Source organism: Mixophyes fleayi, chromosome 10 (assembly GCF_038048845.1).
Source record: "Mixophyes fleayi isolate aMixFle1 chromosome 10, aMixFle1.hap1, whole genome shotgun sequence".
In the NCBI taxonomy this organism is placed as follows: Eukaryota; Metazoa; Chordata; class Amphibia; order Anura; family Limnodynastidae; genus Mixophyes; species Mixophyes fleayi.
The window spans coordinates 20,411,151-20,434,830 of record NC_134411.1 but is presented as its reverse complement, the minus strand read 5'-3'; the positions used below and the strand labels follow the sequence as shown (position 1 = coordinate 20,434,830).

Below are 23,680 nucleotides of genomic sequence, written 5' to 3'. Positions count from 1 at the left end.
CCGCTACAGCATTGTCTGTCCTTATTGGCGTCATCAATGATATGAACAATAGTGTGCCAATGACCTTTCGATATAGATTGTTAACCGTTGTCTTCACTTGTTCACCCTTCAAGCATTCAAATTCCATAGGAGTTTTGTTTCCATTCTAGAAAATGATAATAGGTCCTTAAGAACTTTAGTTACCTTGGGGGGGGGATTCTGGTACTTCATCTAGCTCAATTAGTATTATGTGATTTTTCCCAAATCCCTGATCTCAATATTTTGGTTTAGTTTTTAAATAATTACATAGTTGTCCCTTGCATGCTCATTACATATTAGCAGAACATCCGTGTAAATCAAGACGTGTATCCAGCTTTACTCCCGATGAATCCTACAGGCAAGAGAATGTGGTTCAAATTGTCATTCCTTGGTCTAGCTACTTGTTTAAGACCATAAATTCCCCTCTGAATCTTGCACAGTAGGGGTCTTGTTCAGATTTAGGAGCCAATACAGTCAAACCATATCGTGATGCAATAGGTGCATTAGCATTTTTATTTTTGCCTGCAGGGAAAATCCTGCTTGCTTTTGCATATAGCATACAAATCCTTGCAAACTTTATTTTCACATTTCAATATAGAGTTGAGTCATGACCCAACTCTAAATCTGTGTGCACAATTTAAATTTGCATCCTCTGTCCTGCTGTACAACATGGTTTTGCCAAGGTGCAATCTTGCATCTTCTAGCTGTATGTTCCCCTGACAATAAATGATGCCTTAGGTTCCTATTTTCTGATTGTGTTAATCCTGACAGTTGTTTTATGGATAGATGTTGTACAGCCAATTGGTTAAGCCAAAAATTTAGTTTGGGTTGCAATAAAGTAAGATAAGTTAGAGTGGACCTCTGTCAGGTCCTCTAGGAATATTCATTTCTTGCCTTGCGTGTTTAGTTATGGTCTGTCCTGAGCTGGCTTCCTCTACATTTCACAGCTCTATTTATGTGAATGCTGGAGAAAGCTTGCCCAGGAGAGCGTAGAACGCTGTATAAATTGATTTCTCCCAGTTGAACAGGGTTCGGATGGAAACCCATTTGTTTTGCTTACTAAATAGTGCACAAGACACTATTTAGTAAGGCAAAAATTAAAGCTAGTGGAGCAAGTGACAAGTAAAGTCAAAATTTGACACTGATTTATATTATAAGCTGTATTTTACCAGGCTGGATAATATCTTAAATAACTGCTGTGTTTATACCATACTTGCCAACTTTATAAAAAACATTTTAGAGAGATTGAATCAGGTACTTTTAGGTGCTGTGCCTCTGAAGGAGCTGTGTCCTACATCGCCCAAAAGGCTTGAAAAGCTCCACCCACACTTTCAGGAGCCTCCCTGACATTCCTGGAGAGTCCTCAAGTATGGCATACTTCATATATAGATTTCCATTATTAACTTTTTAATTCCTTTGGAGCTGGTTGCCATATTACTGGGAGGTTCTTCTTTAACTGAGCTTGCAGATTTGTTTTGCAGAACCAAACGTCGTGGATTGCTTGACACAGGGACAAGGACAGTGATGTCACAGCGACTCAAATAACTGTAGTCTAATCTTTTTGTCCTGCCTCATGCTCCATTAGGACATTGTCCGGGCAGGATTCTCCATCTGTGCGGACAGTGACACTGGCTTGCACATACTGTGCAGCCACTGGGAGCGTGCCCCTGCTAGAGGGGGCAATTGCCTTGATCGTCCCCACCTGGATCCGCCACTGCTGTAACACGGAGTAATGTAATTCACCTTCATAGCTCCTATACGAAAATTAAAATGATAGTGTTACATATTTTAAAGTAAATGTTTAGTTGTGGGTGTATTTAACATTGTTTCCTCTAAACTGAATGATCTTGAAGTAGCTAAAATATTGTAAATATGTTTACCAAAGCAAATATCAGTATTCAAGATGTTCGATTGAACTTTGCAGGGGAACAGGTGATTTCACAGAAATGTGAAGTTCCAGTAATAAAATGTTTTAGTTCTGCATTCGCTTTGCCATTCCACGGAATGAATGCCATTTTGCACTGTATTTGTAAATTCACATTTTGTGAAATAGATAGTTTATTAATAGAGCTATTAATAGAGCTGGGATGTTGCAGATAAATTCAGCACAGGAAAGCATCACAACAGTAATATAAACAGCAGCTGTAGTTCATACACTGGATCTTGATCTGGTGTACCAGAGTTAATATTACTAATACTGATTGTTCAGTACTAGGCTTGCACATCTATTGATGACTGAGAATTGTTATGTCCTGTTGGGTTAAATAATTGTCTTTCACAGACTTATAAAGGGATATCTGTACAGCACTGCGGAATTAGTGGTGCTATATAAATAAAGTTGATTATGATGTTTGTGACCTTGCATGTTGCTGTTGGTTAGACACTCTAGTATTTCTGCCAAAAGCAGAGATGTTTAATGCATGCCGTAACCCCCCCCCCCCCCCCTACACACACACACACATACATATTTACATGTTTGTTTTGATTTGTCATTCCAATATGTGCAATTCAAAATAAACTCTTAAATGCGTCTGCATGAAGCATATCTTCATTCGGTGGCATACTGGATCATCATGAACATGATAAAAGTAGGGATGTGCACCGGCGACTTTTGAGGTCTCGTGTTTTGTGTTTTGGATCCGGATTTTCGTTATTTTTGGGGTTCGGATTTGTCTCGCAAAACACTTGACGAAAGGTCTCGGTTCGGATTTAAGGTTTTGGATTCAGATTTTTTTTGAAAAAAACATAAAAAGTTTAAAAATCAAGTTTTTGGGCTTATTTTCACTCCTAGGCTATTATTAACCTCAATAACATTCAATAACAAGCATTTCCACTAATTTACAGTGTATTCTGAACACCTCACAATATAGTTATTAGTCCAAAACGTTGCAACAAGGTATCTTTCTGGACTGCGTAGAGGAGTGGGTCACCACAATATATATTAAAAACCCTGAACTTTTATGATTCGCACCAATAAATGTACCTGGACTGCGTAGAGGAGTGGGTCACCACAATATATATTAAAAACCCTGAACTTTTATGAATCGCACCAATAAATGTACCTGGACTGCGTAGAGGAGTGGGTCACCACAATATATATTAAAAACCCTGAACTTTTATGAATCGCACCAATAAATGTACCTGGACTGCGTAGAGGAGTGGGTCACCACAATATATATAATAAGAAAACCATCAACTTCTTTGATTCGCACCAATAAATGTACCTGGACTGCGTAGAGGAGTGGGTCACCACAATATATTAAAAACCCTGAACTTTTATGAATCGCACCAATAAATGTACCTGGACTGCGTAGAGGAGTGGGTCACCACAATATATTAAAAACCCTGAACTTTTATGAATCGCACCAATAAATGTACCTGGACTGCGTAGAGGAGTGGGTCACCACAATATATTAAAAACCCTGAACTTTTATGAATCGCACCAATAAATGTACCTGGACTGCGTAGAGGAGTGGGTCACCACAATATATATTAAAAACCCTGAACTTTTATGATTCGCACCAATAAATGTACCTGGACTGCGTAGAGGAGTGGGTCACCACAATATATATTAAAAACCCTGAACTTTTATGAATCGCACCAATAAATGTACCTGGACTGCCTAGAGGAGTGGGCACTGGGCACCACAATAAAATATATAAAAAACCTTCAACAGGTCTGCATTACACTACACATACGGCTGCTCCTCCATCCTCTCCATCATATACATGTTGGAGTTTTAGCGTGTGACAACCTCTTGTTTTTGATAATGTCAGTGCATTTTGAATATTTTTCAATTTGCCCCACACCACTGAATGTACTTTATCTATGATACGCATCTATTTATCTTGACTGCGTAGTGTGGTGGCCCCGGTACACAATTTGGTACCGAGGCCACAATATAATTAAAAAACCCTCCACGTGTCAGAATTCCACCAAACAAGTATCTGGACTGCGTAGTGGGGTGGCCCTGGTACCCAATTTGATACCGGGGCCACAATACCTCCTCCAAACATGGTACAGACAATTCGTCATTGAGATCCCATCAAGTATGTTAAAGACAGACAGGGTCGAAGTGTTATTGGTTGACTTTGTAAACCAAAAAACTGTCCCTGTTGCACATAGTCGTGCAATGAAGACTGACTTTTTCATTTAAAGGCACCATCTTTCAAGTGTAGTGTTTGTAAGTCTAAGTCATATTATACTTTTGGTAAAATTGGTTTATTTTGTTCCTCTTTATGGTAACTACTAATAGAATTAAAGTATTAAATAGAAGCGGCAGTTCCTCTTTATGGTAATTAGTAATAGAATTAAAGTATTAAATAGAATTAAAGTATGAAATAGAATTAAAGTATTAAATAGAATTAAAGTATGAAATAGAATTAAAGTATTAAATAGAATTAAAGTATTAAATAGAGTGGTATAGAGTTGTAGTGTGGTATAGATAGAGTGGTCCCCACAATATAATAATAAAACCCTCAACTGGTCTGAATTCCACCAAACAAGTATCTGGACTGCGTAGTGTGGTGGCCCCGGTACACAATTTGGTACCGAGGCCACAATATAATTAAAAAATTGGGCATCAACTGTCACCGTTGTTTAATATCTGATACACCTAAATATGGACTGCACAGTGGAGTGGCCCCGGTAGTAAATTTGGTGCCGGGGCCACAATACCTCCTCCAACTTCCAAGTGTAGTGTTTATAAAGACAGACAGCGTCGAAGTGTTATTAGTTGACTTTCTTAACCCTAAAATTGTCCCTGTTGCAAATATTCGTGCAATGGACAGTTACTTTTTTATTGAAAGACTCAAGCTTTCAAGTGTAGTGTTTATAAAATATAAACAACAATACAGTAGTTTTAGAGCACTTCAATACCTCTTGTTTTAAATTATGACACGGCATTTTACTTTTGGTTTAATTTCTTGAATTTTTTTAAATTTGGTTTTACTTTTTGAACATGGCAAACGACTGTTGATTGGTCATATAATGCAAAAAAAAAGTTCCAAGATGGAATTGTCCTTGGGCCCTCACACCCACCCTTATGTTGTTGAAATAGGACATGCACACTTTAACAAACCAATCATTTCAGCGACAGGGCCTACCAAACAACTTTGGCTGAAATGATTGGTTTGTTTGGGCCCCCACACCAAAAAAGCTATTCATCTCTCCCTGTACAGACTAAACAGGCTCTACTGAGGCAAGATGTCGTCCTCATCCTCAACCTCTGATTCCTCTCCCCCTACAGTGTGTACTTCCTCCTCATCACACATTATCAATTCGTCCCCGCTGGACTCCACAACCACAGGTCCCTCTGTAGTATCTGGAGGGCAGTGCTGTACTTCATTGAGGAATTGATTATTCATTTTTATAAACATCATTTTTTCAACGTTGTGAGGAAGCAACCTCCTTCGCCGCTCACTGACCAGGTTCCCCGCTGCACTAAAAACTCTTTCCGAGTACACACTGGAGGGGGGACAACTCAGGTAAAATAGAGCCAGTTTGTACAGGGGCTTCCAAACTGCCTTTTTTTCCTGCCAGTAACAATATGGACTGTCTGACATGTCTACTTGGATGGTGTCAGCAAAGTAATCATCCACAATTTTTTCTATTGTGACAGCATCCAATGCAGCGAGAGTAGACATGTCTGCAATGGTTGGCAGGTCCTTCAGTCCGGACCAGATGTTATCAGCATCCCCGCCAGTGCCTCTTTTGGGAAAACTGAGCTTTTTCCTCGCAGCCATAGATGTGGAAGAAAATGAGGGTGGAGCTGTTGGCATGTCACGGTCCTCTTCAGAGGACAATCTCCTGACCAGCAGGTCTTTGCACCGCTGTAGACTTGTGTCCGCCGGAAACAGAGACACAACATACGCTTTAAACCGAGGATCGAGCACGGTGGCCAGAATGTATTCCTCTGACTTTAAAAGAGTGACCACCCTCGGATCCTGGCAAAGCGTACGAAGGGCTACATCCACAAGAGCTACATGCTTGGTGTAATCGCAATGGCTTACCAGCTCCTCCCTCACTTTCTCCAGCTGCTTCTGCAACAGCCTGATCAGGGGAATGACCTGACTCAAGCTGGCAGTGTCGGAACTGACTTCTCGTGTGGCAAGTTCAAATGGCTGCAGAACCTTGCACAACACGGAAATCAGTCTCCACTGCGCTTGACTGAGGCGCATCCCCACTCCTTTGCCTATGTCGTAGGTGGCTGTGTAGGCCTGAATAGCCTTTTGCTGCTCCTCCATCCTCTGCAGCATATAGAGGGTGGAGTTCCAGCGCGTCACAACCTCTTGTTTGAGGTGATGGCAGGGCAGGTTCATGCTTTTTTGATGTGCCTCTAGTCTGCGGTAGGCACTGGCTGAATGCCGAAAGTGTCCAGCAATTTTGCGCACCACCGCAAGCATCTCCTGCACACCCCTGTCACTCTTGAGGTAATGCTGCACCACCAAATTAATGGTGTGGGCAAAACATGGGACGTGCTGGAAATTGCCCATATTTAATGCCCGCACAATGTTACTGGCATTGTCTGACACCACAAATCCCCATGAGAGTCTAAGTGGGGTAAGCCACTGGGAGATAATTTCCCTCATTTTCTCTAATATGTTGTCAGCGTTGTGCCTCTTATTAAAGCCTGTAATACACAATGTTGCCTGCCTTTGCATGAGCAGCCATTTTGTAGATGCTGCTACTGATGCAGCTGTTGCTGTTGCTGCGGAAGGGGATGCATCTACCCAGTGGGCTGTCACAGTCATATAGTCCTTCGTTTGCCCAGAACCACTTGTCCACATGTCCGTGGTTAAGTGGACAGTGGGTACAACCGCATTTTTAAGAGCACTGAGGACACTTGATCGTACTTCTCTGTACATTTTTGGTATCGCCTGCCTAGTGAAGTGGAATCTCGAGGGGATTTGGTACCGGGGACACAATATCTCCATCAACCCTCTAAATCCCACTCCACTGATGGCGGACACCGGGCGCACGTCTAACACCAACATTGCAGTTACAGCCGCAGTTATACGCTTTGCAATAGGGTGACTACTATCGTATTTTGTGGTCATGGCAAACGACTGTTGGACGGTCAATTGTTTTGTGAAAGACTTAGTGGTCTTACGACTTCCCCTCTGGGAAGATGACCGACTAACAGCAGCAACAGCAGCAGTGGCAGTAGTAGGCGTACCGCTGCAGGATTCCTCGGATGAATCCCGTATTGAGGAGGACTCAGTCTGGCTGCTGACTTGGGCTGCAGGACTGAATCTGATGGAGATTGTGGAGGAAGCTGACGAGGAGGGTGTTGCTGGTGTGTATCCAACTGGACCACGGGATTTAGGTGTCCCTGTACCGATGAGGGTCCTAGCCCCAGTTCCTGAACTAACCACTGAACTATGAAGGTTATTCAGTTGACGTATAAGGGAGGATGTTCCTAGGTGGGCAAGATCCTTACCCCTGCTTATTTGAGCTTTACATAAGCTACATATGGCCATACATTGGTTGTCTGGATTTGGATAAAAATAACTCCAGACCGAAGAGGTGCATTTTTTGGTCTTCTGACCAGGCATGACGATGGGCTTTTTCATCCCATGGACATCAGCTGTTTCCCCCCCTGGTGCCTCATTTACAATAACCACATCACCATCCTCATCATCAAGTTCCTCCACAGCGCCAGCTACATCATCAATAGCCTCCTCCCGAGCCACCTCTTCCCGTACAGTGATGGGAAGGTCAGGCTTGACAACCACCAACATCCTTGGACTCGCCTTGTGGATTTGTGATAATTTCTCTTTAGAAGGCAGAGTTGTTTGCTGTTTTGTTGCTGACAGCATAACTCTCTTCAATTTTTTGTAGGGGGGGGGGAGGAGGAGGAGGGCTAAGATCCGTGGGTGAAGCTGAACCACTAGTCATGAACACGGGCCAGGGCCTAAGCCGTTCCTTGCCACTCCGTGTCGTAAATGGCATATTGGCAACTTTACGTTTCTCCTCAGATGATTTTAAGTTTCTCTTTTTGCTACTTTTTCTTAACTTGGGCTTTTTGGATTTTACATGCCCGGTACTACGAGATTGGGCATCGGGCTTGGAAGACGACGTTGATGGCATTTCATCGTCTATGTCATGACTAGTGGCAGCAGCTTCAGCATTAGGAGGAAGTGGGTCTTGATCTTTCCCTACTTTATCCTCCAAATTTTTGGTCTCCATTATATGTAGCACAAGATACTGCAGAATGTGTGAACTTGGTAATATTGCAGTACCAATGGACTTATACTGCTGTATTGGTTTTGCAAATTTGGTTATAATTATTATATATTTTTTTTTTTTAAATTTTTTTTTTTTTTTTACTTTTAAAAAACTTGGGAATAGTGGGGAAATAACTATGCCCTTAGAAGCACAGAGCACAGGACACAGCACCACTGGACTGAACAGGACACGGCACAGGACCCAGCAGCACTACGGAACTCAGCAGGACAGAGCACAGGACACAGCACCACTGGACTGATACTGCAGAATGTGTGAACTTTGTAATATTGCAGTACCAATGGACTTATACTGCTGGATTGGTTTTGCAAATTTGGTTATAATTATTATATATATTTTTTTTTTATTTTTTTACTTTTTTTTATTTTTTAAAAACTTGGGAATAATGGGGAAATAACTATGCCCTTAGAAGCACAGAGCACAGGACACAGCACCACTGGACTGAACAGGACACGGCACAGGACCCAGCAGCACTACGGACCTCAGCAGGACAGAGCACAGGACACAGCACCACTGGACTGATACTGCAGAATGTGTGAACTTTGTAATATTGCAGTACCAATGGACTTATACTGCTGGATTGGTTTTGCAAATTTGGTTATAATTATTATATATATTTTTTTTTTTTTATATTTTTTATTTTTTTTTACTTTTTTTTTATTTTTTAAAAACTTGGGAATAATGGGGAAATAACTATGCCCTTAGAAGCACAGAGCACAGGACACAGCACCACTGGACTGAACAGGACACGGCACAGGACCCAGCAGCACTACGGAACTCAGCAGGACAGAGCACAGGACACAGCACCACTGGACTGATACTGCAGAATGTGTAAACTTTGTAATATTGCAGTACCACTGGACTTTTACTGCTGAATGTGTGAACTTGGTAATATTGCAGTACCAATGGGCTTATACTGCAGGATTGGTTGTGCAAATTTTGTGGTAATTAAAAAAAATTAAAGTAGTTTTTGGTATTTTTTAAAAAAACTTTTTTTTATTTTTTTAAACACAGGGGAATATTGGGGAAATAACTATGCCCTTAGAAGCACAGAGCACAGGACACAGCACCACTGGACTGAACAGGACACAGCACAGGACCCAGCAGCACCACTGACCTCAGAAGGACAGAGCACAGCACACAGCACCACTGGACTGATACTGCAGAACACAGCACAGCACAGCACAGCACAGAACTAAACAGCACAGCACAGAACTAAACAGCACAGCACGAGATCTACCAGGACAGAGGACCACCTAACACACCCTCCCTCTACCCTGATCAATGCCCGAGTGAAGATGGCGGCGACTAGCGGGGAATTTATAGGATCCGAGTATCGCGAGATCCGACAACGGGATTATGAGTCAGAGCCTCAGTTTCACATTTGAATTTGGCGCCAATACCCGGATCTGTCTCGGATCCGACTCGGATCCGCAACGTTCGGGTGGGCTCGGATTTCATAAATCCGAGTGCGCTCATCCCTAGATAAAAGACATAAAAAAAAAATTAACTGCTCCCATCACCAACGCTCACAGCCTATGATGGTAGTGGCAAATTTGGGAGGATGAATAGAATATAACAGGTTCCCAACCCCCATGCAAAAGTCCCTACACAGCCCTAGACTGTTTGGTGTGCCCCCTGCTGAAGCATTAGAGCTCTTAGTTAAAAGTTATATTCCAGAATTTTTCCTCGGTCCTAGCAAGTCCTGCAGCCCTAAATTGCTTGATAATGTTGGCTTTTCTAGAGCTTCAAGTGCTAGCAAACAAATGGCTGCCAGAGCATGCTGGCTCTTGTAGAACCACTAGTGCCAGCATGCAATGGCCCCCAGAGCTGGTTGACATTTTGACAGTGGGGCCCCTCGCTGGAGCCTTAGATGGGGGCACCGGCATTGCACCACCTGCCGTGGTTTGCCCACTGATGGTGTCTGTTATCCAGTCTGACTGTGAAGCTGGCACCATAGGAACCAGCTCTGTGGGTGCTTGACTACCCCCAATATTTATGCTGCCAATATGTATGTCTATGCATGGCACTTTCCAGTCATATGTTGAGTGTGATACTTGAGCACCGCCATTAATTTTAAACAATTGGCTCCTATGGCTGATGCTAAATCATACTTGCCTACTTTTAGTTGGGACCCTCCAGGAGATGGCGGATAAGGGATGTGGTGGAGGGCAGGGCGCAGTAAGTTGCGTCCTTTTGGCCCCGCCCCACGATGAAAACGTCATTTTGTCGCAGGGGGCAGGGCCAAAAGAGAAAGAGAAATGCCTGCTCTCCCAGGAGTCGTTGACAAGTATGTGCTAAATGTTAAAAATAGCGTTAATAATTTAAGCGCTGAAAACAGCATAAGAAGAAAGAATATTTTTCAGTGTTGGACAACTATATGTGTCCCTCTGTGGCCTTTGAAAACATTGCGAGTTATTAATGATGTTGTGAATGAGGCTAAATAAGGTATTTGTTGTCCATGGTGGGTCTGTTTTGAACTGTTACATTCTGTCCATACAGCACTGAACACATTGGACCTGATTTATTAAGAAAAGTAAGACAGAAAAATGAGTAAGCACTGTGGCTTAGCGGTTAGTACTTCTGCCTCACAGCACTGGGGTCATGAGTTTGATTCCTGACCATGGCCTTATCTGTGTGGAGTTTGTATGTTCTCCCTGTGTTTGTGTGGGTTTCCTCCGGGCGCTCCGGTTTCCTCCCACCATCCAAAAAAACATACTGGTAGGTTAAATGGCTACTATCAAATTATCCCTAGTCTGTGTATATGTGTTAGGGAATTTAGACTGTAAGCTCTATTGGGGCAGGAACTGATGAGAGTCATACTCATACTTGCCAACTCTCCCGGAATGTCCGGGAGACTCCCGCATTTTGGGGGAGTCTCCCGGACTCCCGGAGGAGTATGGCAAAATCCCGCATTTACAGAAATAGGGCCACAATACCGCGATTCTCCGGGAATCGCGGCATTTGGCCCCGCCCCTGACTGTAAAATGACGCGTTTGCGTCATTGCGTCACGGGGGGCGGGTCCAAAATGACGCGATTTTGGAGCCCCGCCCCCCGCACGCCCACCTCCTCCACTGAATCTCCCGGAAAGCAATGGGAGAAAGTCGGCAAGTATGGTCATACTTGCCAACTCTACCGGAATATCCGGAAGACTCCCAAAATTCGGCTAGGTCTCCGGGAGAGCAGGCAAATATTCCGCATATGGTAATTTGCTCGTCAAAATGATGTGATTCGTGGTGAATGACGTGATAGACAGCGCCCCGCCCCACCAACCATGCCCACTGCGCGGGATCTCCCGGAATTAACTTTTTAAAGGTTGGCAAGTATGATGTGAGTTCTCTGTACAGCGCTGCAGAATTAGTGGAGCTATATAAATAAATGATTGTGATAATGAGTAGGTTTTCTCCTGGGCAAAACCATGTTTCAATGCAAGGGGTGAAAATTAGTTTATTATTTTGCACGTAAGTTAAATACTGGCTGTTTCTTCATGTAGCACACAAATACTTGATAGCTTATTTGTACAATGAAATTTAAGGTTGATCTAGGACAGTGTTGTCTAACCTGTGACACTCCAGGGGGCATATTCAATATGCTTTCCGGTCCGCGTGATCGCGCCGGAACAGGCCGCATAGTCAATACACGGTACCGCAATAACGTGGATTTTCGTTCGCAGCCCCTAGGGTTGCATACGAAAATCTGCGTTAATGCGGTACCGTAGTAACGGCAATAGTGCACAGGATTTGCGGTAACGCGCGTTACCACGAACCGGAAAGCTAATTGAATATGCCCCCAGGTGTTGTAAAACTACAAGTCCCAGCATACCCTTTCAGCAATAAACTGCTATATATTGGCAAAGCATGCTGGGACTTGTAGTTTCACAACACCTGGAGTGTCACAGGTTAGCCAACACTGATCTAGGACATGCCCTACCCCAACTATAAATCTGCCATTACATTTTACATTTAGCTCCCCTTCCAATGCAATATGGTTTTGCCAAGGTTCAAAGTTACTTATTTTTTGCTTTATTTTCCTTAATGAATCAAGCACAATATGTGCAGAAAGGAAGTAAAACAACCAGTTGTACTTTTAAGACAACAAACAGTCATTGCTCCAGTAACAATACAATAATCTGCTTTTTATACATGTTGAACGCTCCCTGTACTCTGAGGTGACGGCTGAGTGTACACAGAGGGAGCTGTAATGAGGACTCCCTGTTACTTTACATAACATACAAGTCTCAAGAGTGCTTTAGAAAAAAACGGCGGGAAAGGGGTTAACCATACTGAGGGTTCCCTAACCGTCAACGAGAGACGTCATCACCCAAGCTGCGTCAGCCAATCAGGAGGCCCGAAGGAAACGCGTTAGGGGGGACGTAGCTGCATGGCTACGTCACGCCTGCGCCGTCCAATCGGAGGCCGAGAGGGCCAGAGCCGCTGTGGTTTGAATCTTGTTCCCTGGAGGACGGAGCTGTGTCCGGGGGGAGAGAGCTGAGGAGACACGGGCGGACTATGGTGGCACGCCCGCGGGCCAGGAGGTCAGTTTGATAACGAGCTTTTCATAGAGCGAGCGCATGAGGCTTCAGGAGGAGGAAGCTGAGTAATAGACTCCGGCGCGGAGGTAACCGACCCTTCAGCTACTGCAACGTCCAGTGTGCTGGGACTTGTAGTTCCCCAGCATTGGGATAGAGCCACAGTTTGCCCTGGCCAGTGCTGAACGTAAGCCAGTGGGTGAGATAGACAGTCAGGAACTGACAGTGAGGGTATATGAAATGTGGCAGCTGGAGGATATGAGCACCCATCAGACTGATCAGAGGGTCCTTATTAGGGATTGCCCAGACTGACTTTCATCAGTGCACTACTAAGCCTGGCCAAATATGTATCCCCAATTAGGTTGTGTTTAACTTAAACTATATATAGGGGCATGGTCAGGTTTCTGGCTACATATAGGAAAGTCTTCTGCTTGTTTTCAATAGTGATATTGTTTGTTACTTTAAGGCACGTACAGTTATTTAAATATGATTTCAAACATGTGTAACATGTTTCCAAAGCACACTAAAACATGAGGATATGTGTTTGTAAACCAAGAAATGTCTACCTACTGTCCAGTTGCTGACAGTGATCTGTATTGCCTAGTCATGGTTTTAATCTTACTAGATAGCTGATGAGGCAATATAGGTAATACATATTTACAGTATGTTTTGGAATGTAAGAAGTGCATATTCACCAAAAGAAAACTGGAAAAAAGCATTCTGTTTTCTTGTACAAATGTTGCCCCTGCAAATAGTAATATTAGGATAGTGTAACTTGCACATAAAGTTACTGCTTCTCTTCTCTTGCTTTAAGTCTTTTTTTTTTCTAATGAATAACCCAGGTGGATTCCAAGCTAATACACATTTGCACATCACATGCCATCTATTATGTTTCCCTTCACCTGTAGATATGGCTGTGCATGCAAGGGGGTATCCAACAGAATGCCACCTTGACCATTAGTTGGAGGACATGTCAGTAATGTCTGTTGGATATGTCTTCTAGCTGTCTCTTTAGTAATGGGGGTCAGCAGGGCAACATTTGGGCATATATATATAATTTCAAAATATTCACTACTGTGCAAAGTCCATATTAGGAAAGAAAAATCCAAAGTTGTTCCATGAATAAGAACAGACCAGCACAAGTTGTGAAAAAATCTTTAACATTTTAATGAAAAATAAAAATACATTACAAAGTCATGCCCTGACCTGCCATGATTTCGATATGTTATGTTTTAGTGCATCATGTCCCTGATGAAAGAAATTACAGTTGTTTTAAATTAACAAACCTAAATTTTTCCAGATCTATGTTACAGAAACAGGGAGTGGGTGAGTAAAATTTAGTAACTGATAATGCAGCTTTTAAGAAGGAATATAAACTCTTTTCAGTGTCATAAAGATTCATGATTGCAACCAACTGTAAGTTTGTCTTTACAAAACATTTACTTTTTGGTGTTTCACAAAAATGATCTAAAAGGTGGGTGTGACAAGCTATGGGAAGCTGAGAACCAGTGTAGCAGCGATCAGTTAGATTATGGTTGGACAGGGGTTGTATCAGTGGTTTGGTTCACCATGTTTTGTTTGTTTGTAGAACTCTTCTGTTCTGTCATCTACAAATAAATTAATTGTACCTTATGGACATACCAGTGATATGCTTAATATATACTATATGGACAAAAGTATTTGGTCACACCTGTTAATTATTGAAATGAGGTGTTTCAATCAGACCTGTTGCCAGAGGTGTATAACATCAAGCACCTAGCCATGCAGTCTCCATTTGCAAACATTTGTGATACAAAATGGGTCGTCCTGAAGAGCTCAGTGACTCTCTGCGTGGTACTGTGATAGGATGCCACCATTGCAATAAGATGGTTTGTGAAATTTCATCCCTGTTGGATATTCCACGGTCAACTATAAGTGATATTATTAGAAAATGAAAGCGTTTAGGAACAACAGCAACTCAGCACGAAGCGGAAGATCATGTAAAATTACAGAGCTGCGTCAACGAGTGCTATGGTGCTTAAAGTCTCCATTACTTTGCCGATTCCATAGCTGAAGAGTTCCAAACTTCCACTGGCATTAATGTAAGCACAAAAACTGTGCAGCAGGAACTTGATGGAATGGGTTTCCATGGCGGTGCATCTGCATGCAACCCTCAAGTCGCCAAGACCAATGTCAAGCGTCAGATGCAGTTGTGTAAAGCACACGGACACTGGACTGTGGAGCAGTGGAAATGTGTTCTGTGAGTGACGAATCACGCTTCTCTGTTTGGCAGTCAGATGGGCGAGTCTATGTTTAGCGGATGCCAGGAGAAGGTTTACCTGCCTGACTGCATTATGTCAGCTGAAGTTTGTTGGAGGAGGGCTAGTTGTATGGGGATGTTTTCAGGCCCCTTATTTCCAGTGAAGGGTAATCTTAATGCTTCAGCATACCAAGTCATTTTGGACAATGATATGCTTCCAACTTTGTGGCAACAGTTCGGGGAAGGCCCTTTTCTATTCCAGCATGATTGTGCCCCAGTGCACAAAGCAAGGACTACAAAGACATGGTTTGATGAGTTCTGTGTGGAAGAACTTGCCTGGCCTGCACAGAGCCCTGACCTCAACCCCATCCAACACCTTTGGGGTGAACTGGAATGGAGATTGTGAGCCAGGCCTTCTCGTCCAACATCAGTGCCTGACCTCATAAATGCTCTACAGACTGAATAGGCACAATTTCCCACAGATACACTCCAACATCTTCTGGAAAGCCTTCCAAGAAGAGTGGAAGCTCTTATCGCTGCAATAGGGGGACCAACTCCATATTAAAGTATATATATTTGAATACAGTGACATTGCAGTTCCTGTTGGAGTAATGGTCAATCATCCAAATACTTTTGTCCATATAGTGTATACCCATCAATGTTGTAAAGGAAATATATTAAATGAAAACTGAACCATAAGACCAAATTCAAAAGAAGTTTCTAGAATTGCAGTTTTTAATATAGTGGTGTTTATGGTGTACAGTTTCTCCCAGCTATGATATTAGCTGTGTGAGTGACCCTGGGTGTGCTGTGAAGCTCCTTTATGATGAAGTTTGCTTTCCATTTGTTTTGTATTTCTGGGTCTGAAAAGTAAATGGGTACTTGAGTAGTGGAAATAATTGGTAAATAAACAATTGGCTCTCTTGCTATTTGTTGCATAGTAAGTTGTGAATCTAATTTTCATTCAATTTATTTTTCCAGAATATAAACCGTTCTCTGGAGCTACAATTATTCAAACATGGCTACTGGTGAGCCAGATGTTTGTAGCCACGTACGAGTTGTGGTCAGAGTCCGTCCGTCAAATGAGAGAGAAAGACAAGCAAATTCCACCAGCGTTGTGCAGGTGGTCGATAAGCACATTCTAGTATTTGATCCTAAAGTGGAAGTTGTGACGTTTTTTCAGGGCAGGAGCAGAGCCAATAGGGATGTAGCAAAGAAGAAAAATAAGGATATTAAGTTTGTGTACGATGGTGTCTTTGATGAGAACTCGACGCAGCAGGAAGTTTTCGACCAGACGACAAGGATTGTACTGGATGGTGTGCTGAATGGATATAACTGCACAGGTATGTGTCTTTTAATCAATCTTACAAAATGTTTTCATTGTGTATGTACAGGACCAGTGTATCTCAAAAAGTGCCTTGCACAGCAGACGGCTCTCACTTGGGGGCACATTTATCAAAACTCGCAAAATATGAAAAATAGTTTTCAATCCTTATCGCATTGATAAAGATTGAACTATTTCTCATATTTATTAAAAAAGCAACACAGGAACAGCAGTTCTGAAAAACTGCTGTGCCTGTGAAGTGGAAAACATACTTACCACTCAATCTTCGTTCCCGAAGCAGCATGTGATGAACGGGGCTCCTCTTCTGACTCCAGTGAGCATGCGCCGAGTGAAACCCTTGGGCATGCGCACAGACATCTCTGCTCTCGCGTTGCAGAGAGCGAGCGGTGAGTGACGGGGAGGGGTCATGTGATCTCTCCACACATGCGCTGTTCAGCTCTGCTATTCAGAGCAGAGCTGACAGCACTGAAACTTATCATTTATGATAGTGTACGCCAGCTTGAGCTGACGTACATTAACATTTTTGAAAAGTGAATTACATTTATTGTTAAATAGCGTTACTGAGCACTCCCCATACATTGTTATGGGGAGTGCTCAGTAAAACGATAGGAGATGCAAAGCAGCAGATATCTATGATATATGCTGCGATGCTACTATCAAAAATAGCAAGTTAGTGTTTAATCCTTGAAAACTGTTGTTTTCGGTGATTTTACAGGGGGGTAACCTTTGATAAATAGGCCCCTTGGTGATGTATCTTGCAGTAATCTCTAGGGTTCTGTCGAACGCTCTTGAGCTTTTGATGACTTGGTCAGCTAATAAGTGGATATACTAATACAGTTGGCAAATGTTTTACAGTACAGTGAAAATTTACATTATTGAGGCCTAGGATTAAACATTACAGGTAACTGCAGCTCCATTAGTATGGGCATTGCTTCTAACAATGGTATTTACTTACTGTCAGTTTAATGCTAACCTGTGTTTCAGCATGTGCTGCATTCAAAAATTTCATAATGATGAATGGATGACTAGCACTGTTATATTACTCACAGTGGCTGAGCTAAAGATGCAAAAACAACCAAAATTTGTAATTGTGTAGTAGCAGCGCTTGATAAGTGCTCCAGATGCATTCATTTGGATAGTGCACTGCAGGTGAAAGTTAAACATTTAATATGAAATCTTTTGTGCAAATTTTCAGAATTCCCCTTTAAGGTAAAGTAGTTAGAAAAAGTATGTATAAAATATTTGTGAGTTTAGTGTTGACACTGTTTAATTTCTTACACGATTGAGTGTAGTGTGCAAGGCGAATCCTGCTTGTCATTTTAGGGGTCCAAGAAATTAATTTCTGTATGTAAACTACAATGTGTGGTCTACAAAGCAGGGGGTGCCTAAATGTTTTTTTTCCTGTGGTTCACGTACTGACAGTATGTCACTCGCTTTATACATTCTAAATTACTGATATTAAGATCAGTTAGTGATCCTGAGTGTTTCAGCAAGGGAGAATTACATTGGGAGATCTTAATGTAGTATAGAAGTGAGGTGTCTTAAAGCGACCTGTCAGCAGCCAGGTTTTCTAAATTGGTAGAGTAAGGTATATAATAAGGTGCTACAATGGTTTTGTTTGTTTTTTACCCATGCTGCACCATTTACATAGGAGTGCTTGTTTGTTTTTCCTTATTGCTCTCTCCCAAAACAGCCAATTGTTACCTGTCGCAGGTAAATCTGTATGAACAGTCCAAGGGTTATATTTACTAAACTGCGGGTTTGAAAAAGTGGAGATGTTGCCTATAGCAACCAATCAGGTGTTGGCTATTGTTTATTTAGTACATTCTATAAAATGACAGCTAGAATCTGATTGGTTGCTATAGGCAACATCTCCACTTTTTCAAACCCGCAGTTTAGTAAATATACCCCCAAGTCTGAGGTCTCCAGTGCTTGATTGTGATGTTGCTAACCAGTGCATAGAGAAATGAACAGGAATGGAACTGTACTAACTTTCTGCTTACTGTAACTTCTGGTTCGTTCATGCCTGAGATAAGTGATTTATATGGTAGGACTAATAGAACCTGGAAGGTACACTATACAGCCAAAAGTCTGTGGACACATCCATATGTGCTTGTTAAGCATCTTATTCTAAAACCATGGCCAGTAATATGGAGTTGGTCCTCATTTTGCTGCTATAACAGCCTCCACTCTTCTGAGAAGGCTTTCCACCACAGTCTGAGACATGGTTGCCAGTATTCACAGCCAGTCAGCCACAAGCGTGTTAAGAAGTTTGGGCACTGATGTGTAGCCATGGAAACCGAATAGATGAAGCTCCAGATGAACAGCTTTTTTGCAGATGCTGCTTCCAGGGGCAGTTTGAAACTCAATATTGATTGGGTACACATTGTCGCCTGTCCTCAGTTGCAGCAATCTGAGCTTGTGTGGCTTACTGCTTTGCAGCTAAGCTTGTTTCTCCTAGACATTGCCAGTTTACAATAACAGCCCTTACTATTCACCAGGGCAGCCCTAGCAAGGCAAAAATTGGAGGAAACACTGAGCTTTTCAGTACAACCCTTTCTTTTACTATGGGTTGACTTTGGAGACTGCACGGCTCTATGCTTGATTTCATGCACCCATCAGCAATGGGTGTGACCATTTAGAAGGGGTGTTCACATACTTTTGGCCTTGTAGTATACTTGGGACTACTTATTCGTTACCTGCCCAGCTTGATATGGGCAAGATGGTCTATTTGTTAAATAACCAAGTATATTTTCCTTAACAACTCAGTGCTATAGAGTGAAGCCTTTCTGTTTAAAGCATCTTCACAATCTTTCCCCTTGATGTCAATTTCACTATAATAGAGTTCTATACACAGGCCTCAGTAACTACAGAACTCTGCATAATTTACTGCTCGGTGCTGGATTTAAGACCCTGGACCCTGAATCATTTTTAGACCCTACTCTGATTGGTGTATGTTCCATGGCACCTCTTACTAGGTGTGGCTCGTTTGTGTCCTGGTTGTTTTATGAGCATAAATATTCACCACAGGGGATGTAATGCTGCCAGTTCATATCTGTGCTGCTTCATCCTGGCAGATACACACATTCTAGGCTCACAGTAGGTTGTTTTACACACACACATATACTGAACATTCTGTTCCTTGCTGGGTATAATTTGCTGATAATTTAGGCTTTTTCTAGCATGCTGATCATTGCTAATGTCTACTATGATCGTGTGTTGTACAGTACATATATGCATCCTTTAAATTGATATAAATGTAAAGTACAGCCACTAGTTTGCATAGGCACAAATTAAGTTAGTCTAATGTTTTGTGGTTGATGGTGTCTCCACAAGCTCCTTTCACAACAGTCAATCTGATCTATTGATATCTCTTGTTCTGTTCTTCTAAGGTGGTTTGTAGCAAATGCTCTGTGTTGTAGAGCAACATTTGCAAACGACAAAAGGAGATTTGCTATTATGTTAAGATTTGTGTTTTTGGATTAAATGGTGAAATTTGTATCAATTTATACCATAACACAGTGGTTCCCAAACTGTGCACCGTGGCTCCCTGGGGTGCCACGTCGATCTCACAGGGGTGCCAGGGCCTGTGGTAAGCAAGGCAGGGGACTAATTGGTAATTATTTAAGTTATTTTGGCTTAGGGGTGCCTTGAAAAATTTATGGAGACCCCCCCTAAGGGTGCCTCGAACTGAGAAAGTTTGGGATCCACTGCCTTAAGATGTTTTCTAAGTAACACCACTGCTTATTCTTGTATTTCTGTTATGTATCCTTTTTTTTCTGTTTAGAACATGCTTAAATGCCAGAGGGTTTAATATACAGACTGCACTGATTAACTCCACATTCAGAGTGGGCTGACCCAGGGTAGATTATCTTTTGTTTTAGAAGTAAACAGGAGCAGTCCATTTATAAGTTCTTTGTAAGAAATGTTCTGCTCTTACCCTAAGAATTGCAGTTATTCAAGAACTAATCCAATTTTAAACTATACTGGCTTCCCAATTGTGAAATGCACTGGAAAATCGGTTACGACTTGTGAGCATCTGAGCAATTATCTGCAGGCAAACCAACGGTTCCCAAACTAAAGATTTTCGGAAGTATAACTGATACCTATGGGGAATCATTACTCCCTGTTTACATCATAGTGTTAAAGTCTACACATAGCGCCAGATGCTCTGCGTTTGCATAAGTGTAAACCAACACTAAAGGGTCTATTTATTATAGGGGAAGATGAAGCTTATTTTCCAAGGGTTAGTTTACCACTTTGCCTGGTAAATTATAAAAACATATTTACAATTGGAAAAAATACTTTATTATTTAAATATTTTCCTCTATAATCCCCTTCCTGTGATGGTGATAACAGAACAGGTATTGTGGCAGTACCTGTACAACTGCATTGCTTGGTAAATAGGCTTTGCCATGCTTAGTGGTGAAGGTGACCCCTTGGTGTATAGGGCACAGCCTTATCTCCAGCGAAAATTGAGGGTTTCGCCCTTTAATAAGTATACCCCTAAAGCTGACTCTAACACAGGCTGGTCTGTCATATTTGATCATACACACGTGTGGCCAGATCTGACAGTTCTGGCTACCTGGCACCCAAGCCAAAGTGATGTATCCAACAGGGAACCAGGATAGTGTAATTGGACAGCGACTACAGAAACGGACAGATGCGGTCATCATTAGGCAACAAATTCTGTCCGTCTCAATCAACATCTGATAAATCCCAATTCAATGTAAGTTAGAATCGGTAGACCTTAAAGGTAATTTTTGCAAATTTAAGTGACTACCTGGCTCCTGTTATTTGTTTGATGCCCTGTCATAGAGAGTGGTTCACATGGCAGGGCTTCTCTGCACTATGTACATAGTTTATCACACAAAATGTGAAACTCTGCAGAAAGTGGAATATAGATTGTGCATCCAGCTGTCTTATATACCTGGCATCATTCAGGATACAAACATTAAATATATTTAATAAACATTAGAAGCTTGAGGATTCAAGATACTCAGGATGTATCTAGTAAACATTAGAAGCTGGATAAAGACATGAATTTGTCAAAATTACCTTTTATGGTCTAGTTGTTTTAGCTAAATTATATTTTCTGGCAAATTCACTTAAATACAACCTGTTGCCTACACAGAAGGGTAGGGAGCCGTTTTGTTGACTGACCGACATGCATGCAAATGCAGCTTATTACATAAGGACCAGTGTCTCAGTGATGTCTCTGTTTTCTAACTATTTCAGTGGCTGCGTTTTAATGCATATCAGTACGGTCCACAGAGTGATGTTTATTAGTACATAATTGAAAAGCCATACAGTGTTTTAAAAAGGGAAAAAAGTGCTTGTATAGCCCCTGCTTAATGTAATTGTGTGTAATCACAATTATTTTTTGCAAACCATGGAGTTTGGTGCTGGATAAAAAGAAGGGTGTGTTATCTCTTAATACACATGCAAAATGTGACGACAAGTTGTCATCTTGTTACTTATTATGTTGTGCTGATACTACTGACCATCAGTGCTGCCTATGAAAAGTCATAAATCTTTGTCAGTCACCTTTGTTTTGTCCTCCTAGTTTTGGCTTATGGAGCTACAGGGGCTGGCAAGACCCACACTATGCTGGGTTCCCCTGGACAACCTGGAGTGATGTATCTCACAATGCAGGACCTGTACAATCGGATGGAGAGTGTGCAAGAAGAAAAGCTCTGTAATGTTGCTGTCTCTTACCTAGAGGTCTGTATATATATTTTTAAGTGCTGTTTTGCTTTTATCCATATAGCGGCATTGAGCCATGAGTGTGTGTGTATGTCTTGTATAAACCAGTTAGATTAGTTCTGGCTAAAGCCATTTCATAAGATTCATACTCTGTCCTCTGTTTGTGAGGCTCATTTGACTGGTAAAGATATTGCTTTGATGTTGAAATAGTGCTTATTACAAATCTTTCTTTTATATTGTGACTTTCTCATGCTCTTGGAAGAACAGCATGGATCCTCTTTACTTCTATGGTGGGGGAGCTAATCTATAATGGAGCTTTTATTGGTACTCTACATCAAAACAGAATAAATGTATTTCTGAAAGCTGTTTTTTTATTGTTTACTGCATTGTCACTTTACTGTGTATAGAATATTTTATTCCTTATTGATGGATACAACACATTGTTTGAAAGGAATGTAATACAGTAAATCGGATAGCCTCTAGTCTTAAATGTTATAAACCAGTTATTGCAACCTTTAATAGAACTGCCAGCTGCCTTCCATCTTGCCGGAAAGGAATAGGCTTTAATTTTGGTCCTAGTATGTTAAAGGGCATGTCTTCCCCAGAACTTTTCCCATGCTTGGTATTACATTGGGTTTATTGATCCCTCTGAATCAAAACTGTTCAGCTCATTCCCAATTGAATGCAAGTTAAATAAATCTGACATTGATGTAAAAAGTCAGTGAGAATGAGTCCGTTTTTAATATATTTTTTTTAAATTTATTTAATAATGTGCTAGGCTGTTTCTTTGTTTTCCGGCAAAGGACTGCAATCTGGTCATAATGGTGTGAAATGCAGTCGCACAACACATGCTTTGTCACTAATGTATAAGTAAGTCATGTTTCCTGGAGAGTCAGTGTTGTAAAACCACAAGTTTAGGCTGGCAAACCATGCTGGTGTTTTGTAGTGTCACAATACATTGAGAGCCACAGGTTTCCAGACTGGCTGTAGAAATAGAGCAAGTAACCCCTACCCCTACATGCAGTATCTTACATGGCTGGTAGCCACTACTTTCAGTTGTGCCCCCCCCCCCCCCCCCACCCTGATCACTATCAATCATTGCTTCAACTCTTTTTGTCACAGCCTCATATTTATTTTAACCGCACTGTCTAATTTTGTGTTATAATTGTTTTAGAAATGTGACTAATGTTTGAAAAGGTAAAACTACTTGATAAAGGCATGTAGAAATGTGTAAATAGACCTGTCTAGTTTCTCAATAACTCTGATACTTAGAACGTTTGGATGGAATTCTAAAATTGACCCTTTTTTTTTTTTTCTTCTCTGTAGGTGTACAACGAGCAAATTCATGACCTGCTCTCGAATTCTGGTCCTCTTGCTGTGCGAGAAGATGCTCAGAAAGGAGTAGTTGTTCAAGGATTAACATTGCATCAGGTATGTCTTCAGAGATATATGATGAAGCCCTTTTAATCTCTCCCACCCACTTAAACCATGTCATAATTTATTTATCAAGCACTAATATATTCAACAGTGCTTTGCAGTTAAATACTAATTCAAACAATAAACATTTACAGGAAATGATGTATGACACCTCACAGT

The 23,680-nt window shown here is 41.6% G+C and overlaps 1 protein-coding gene across 1 annotated transcript in view; it reads left to right on the top strand.

Annotated features, from left to right (window-relative positions):
* The first annotated feature begins 12,664 nt into the window (after positions 1-12,664).
* KIF18A (kinesin family member 18A) overlaps positions 12,665-23,680 on the top strand; it is a 52,079-nt gene continuing 41,063 nt past the window's right edge. The window contains exons 1-4 of the mRNA XM_075188015.1: positions 12,665-12,800; positions 16,015-16,376; positions 21,945-22,102; positions 23,411-23,515. Coding sequence (XP_075044116.1) covers positions 16,052-16,376; positions 21,945-22,102; positions 23,411-23,515 — 588 coding nt within the window. The 5' untranslated portion in view covers positions 12,665-12,800; positions 16,015-16,051. The remainder of the gene's footprint in view (positions 12,801-16,014; positions 16,377-21,944; positions 22,103-23,410; positions 23,516-23,680) is intronic.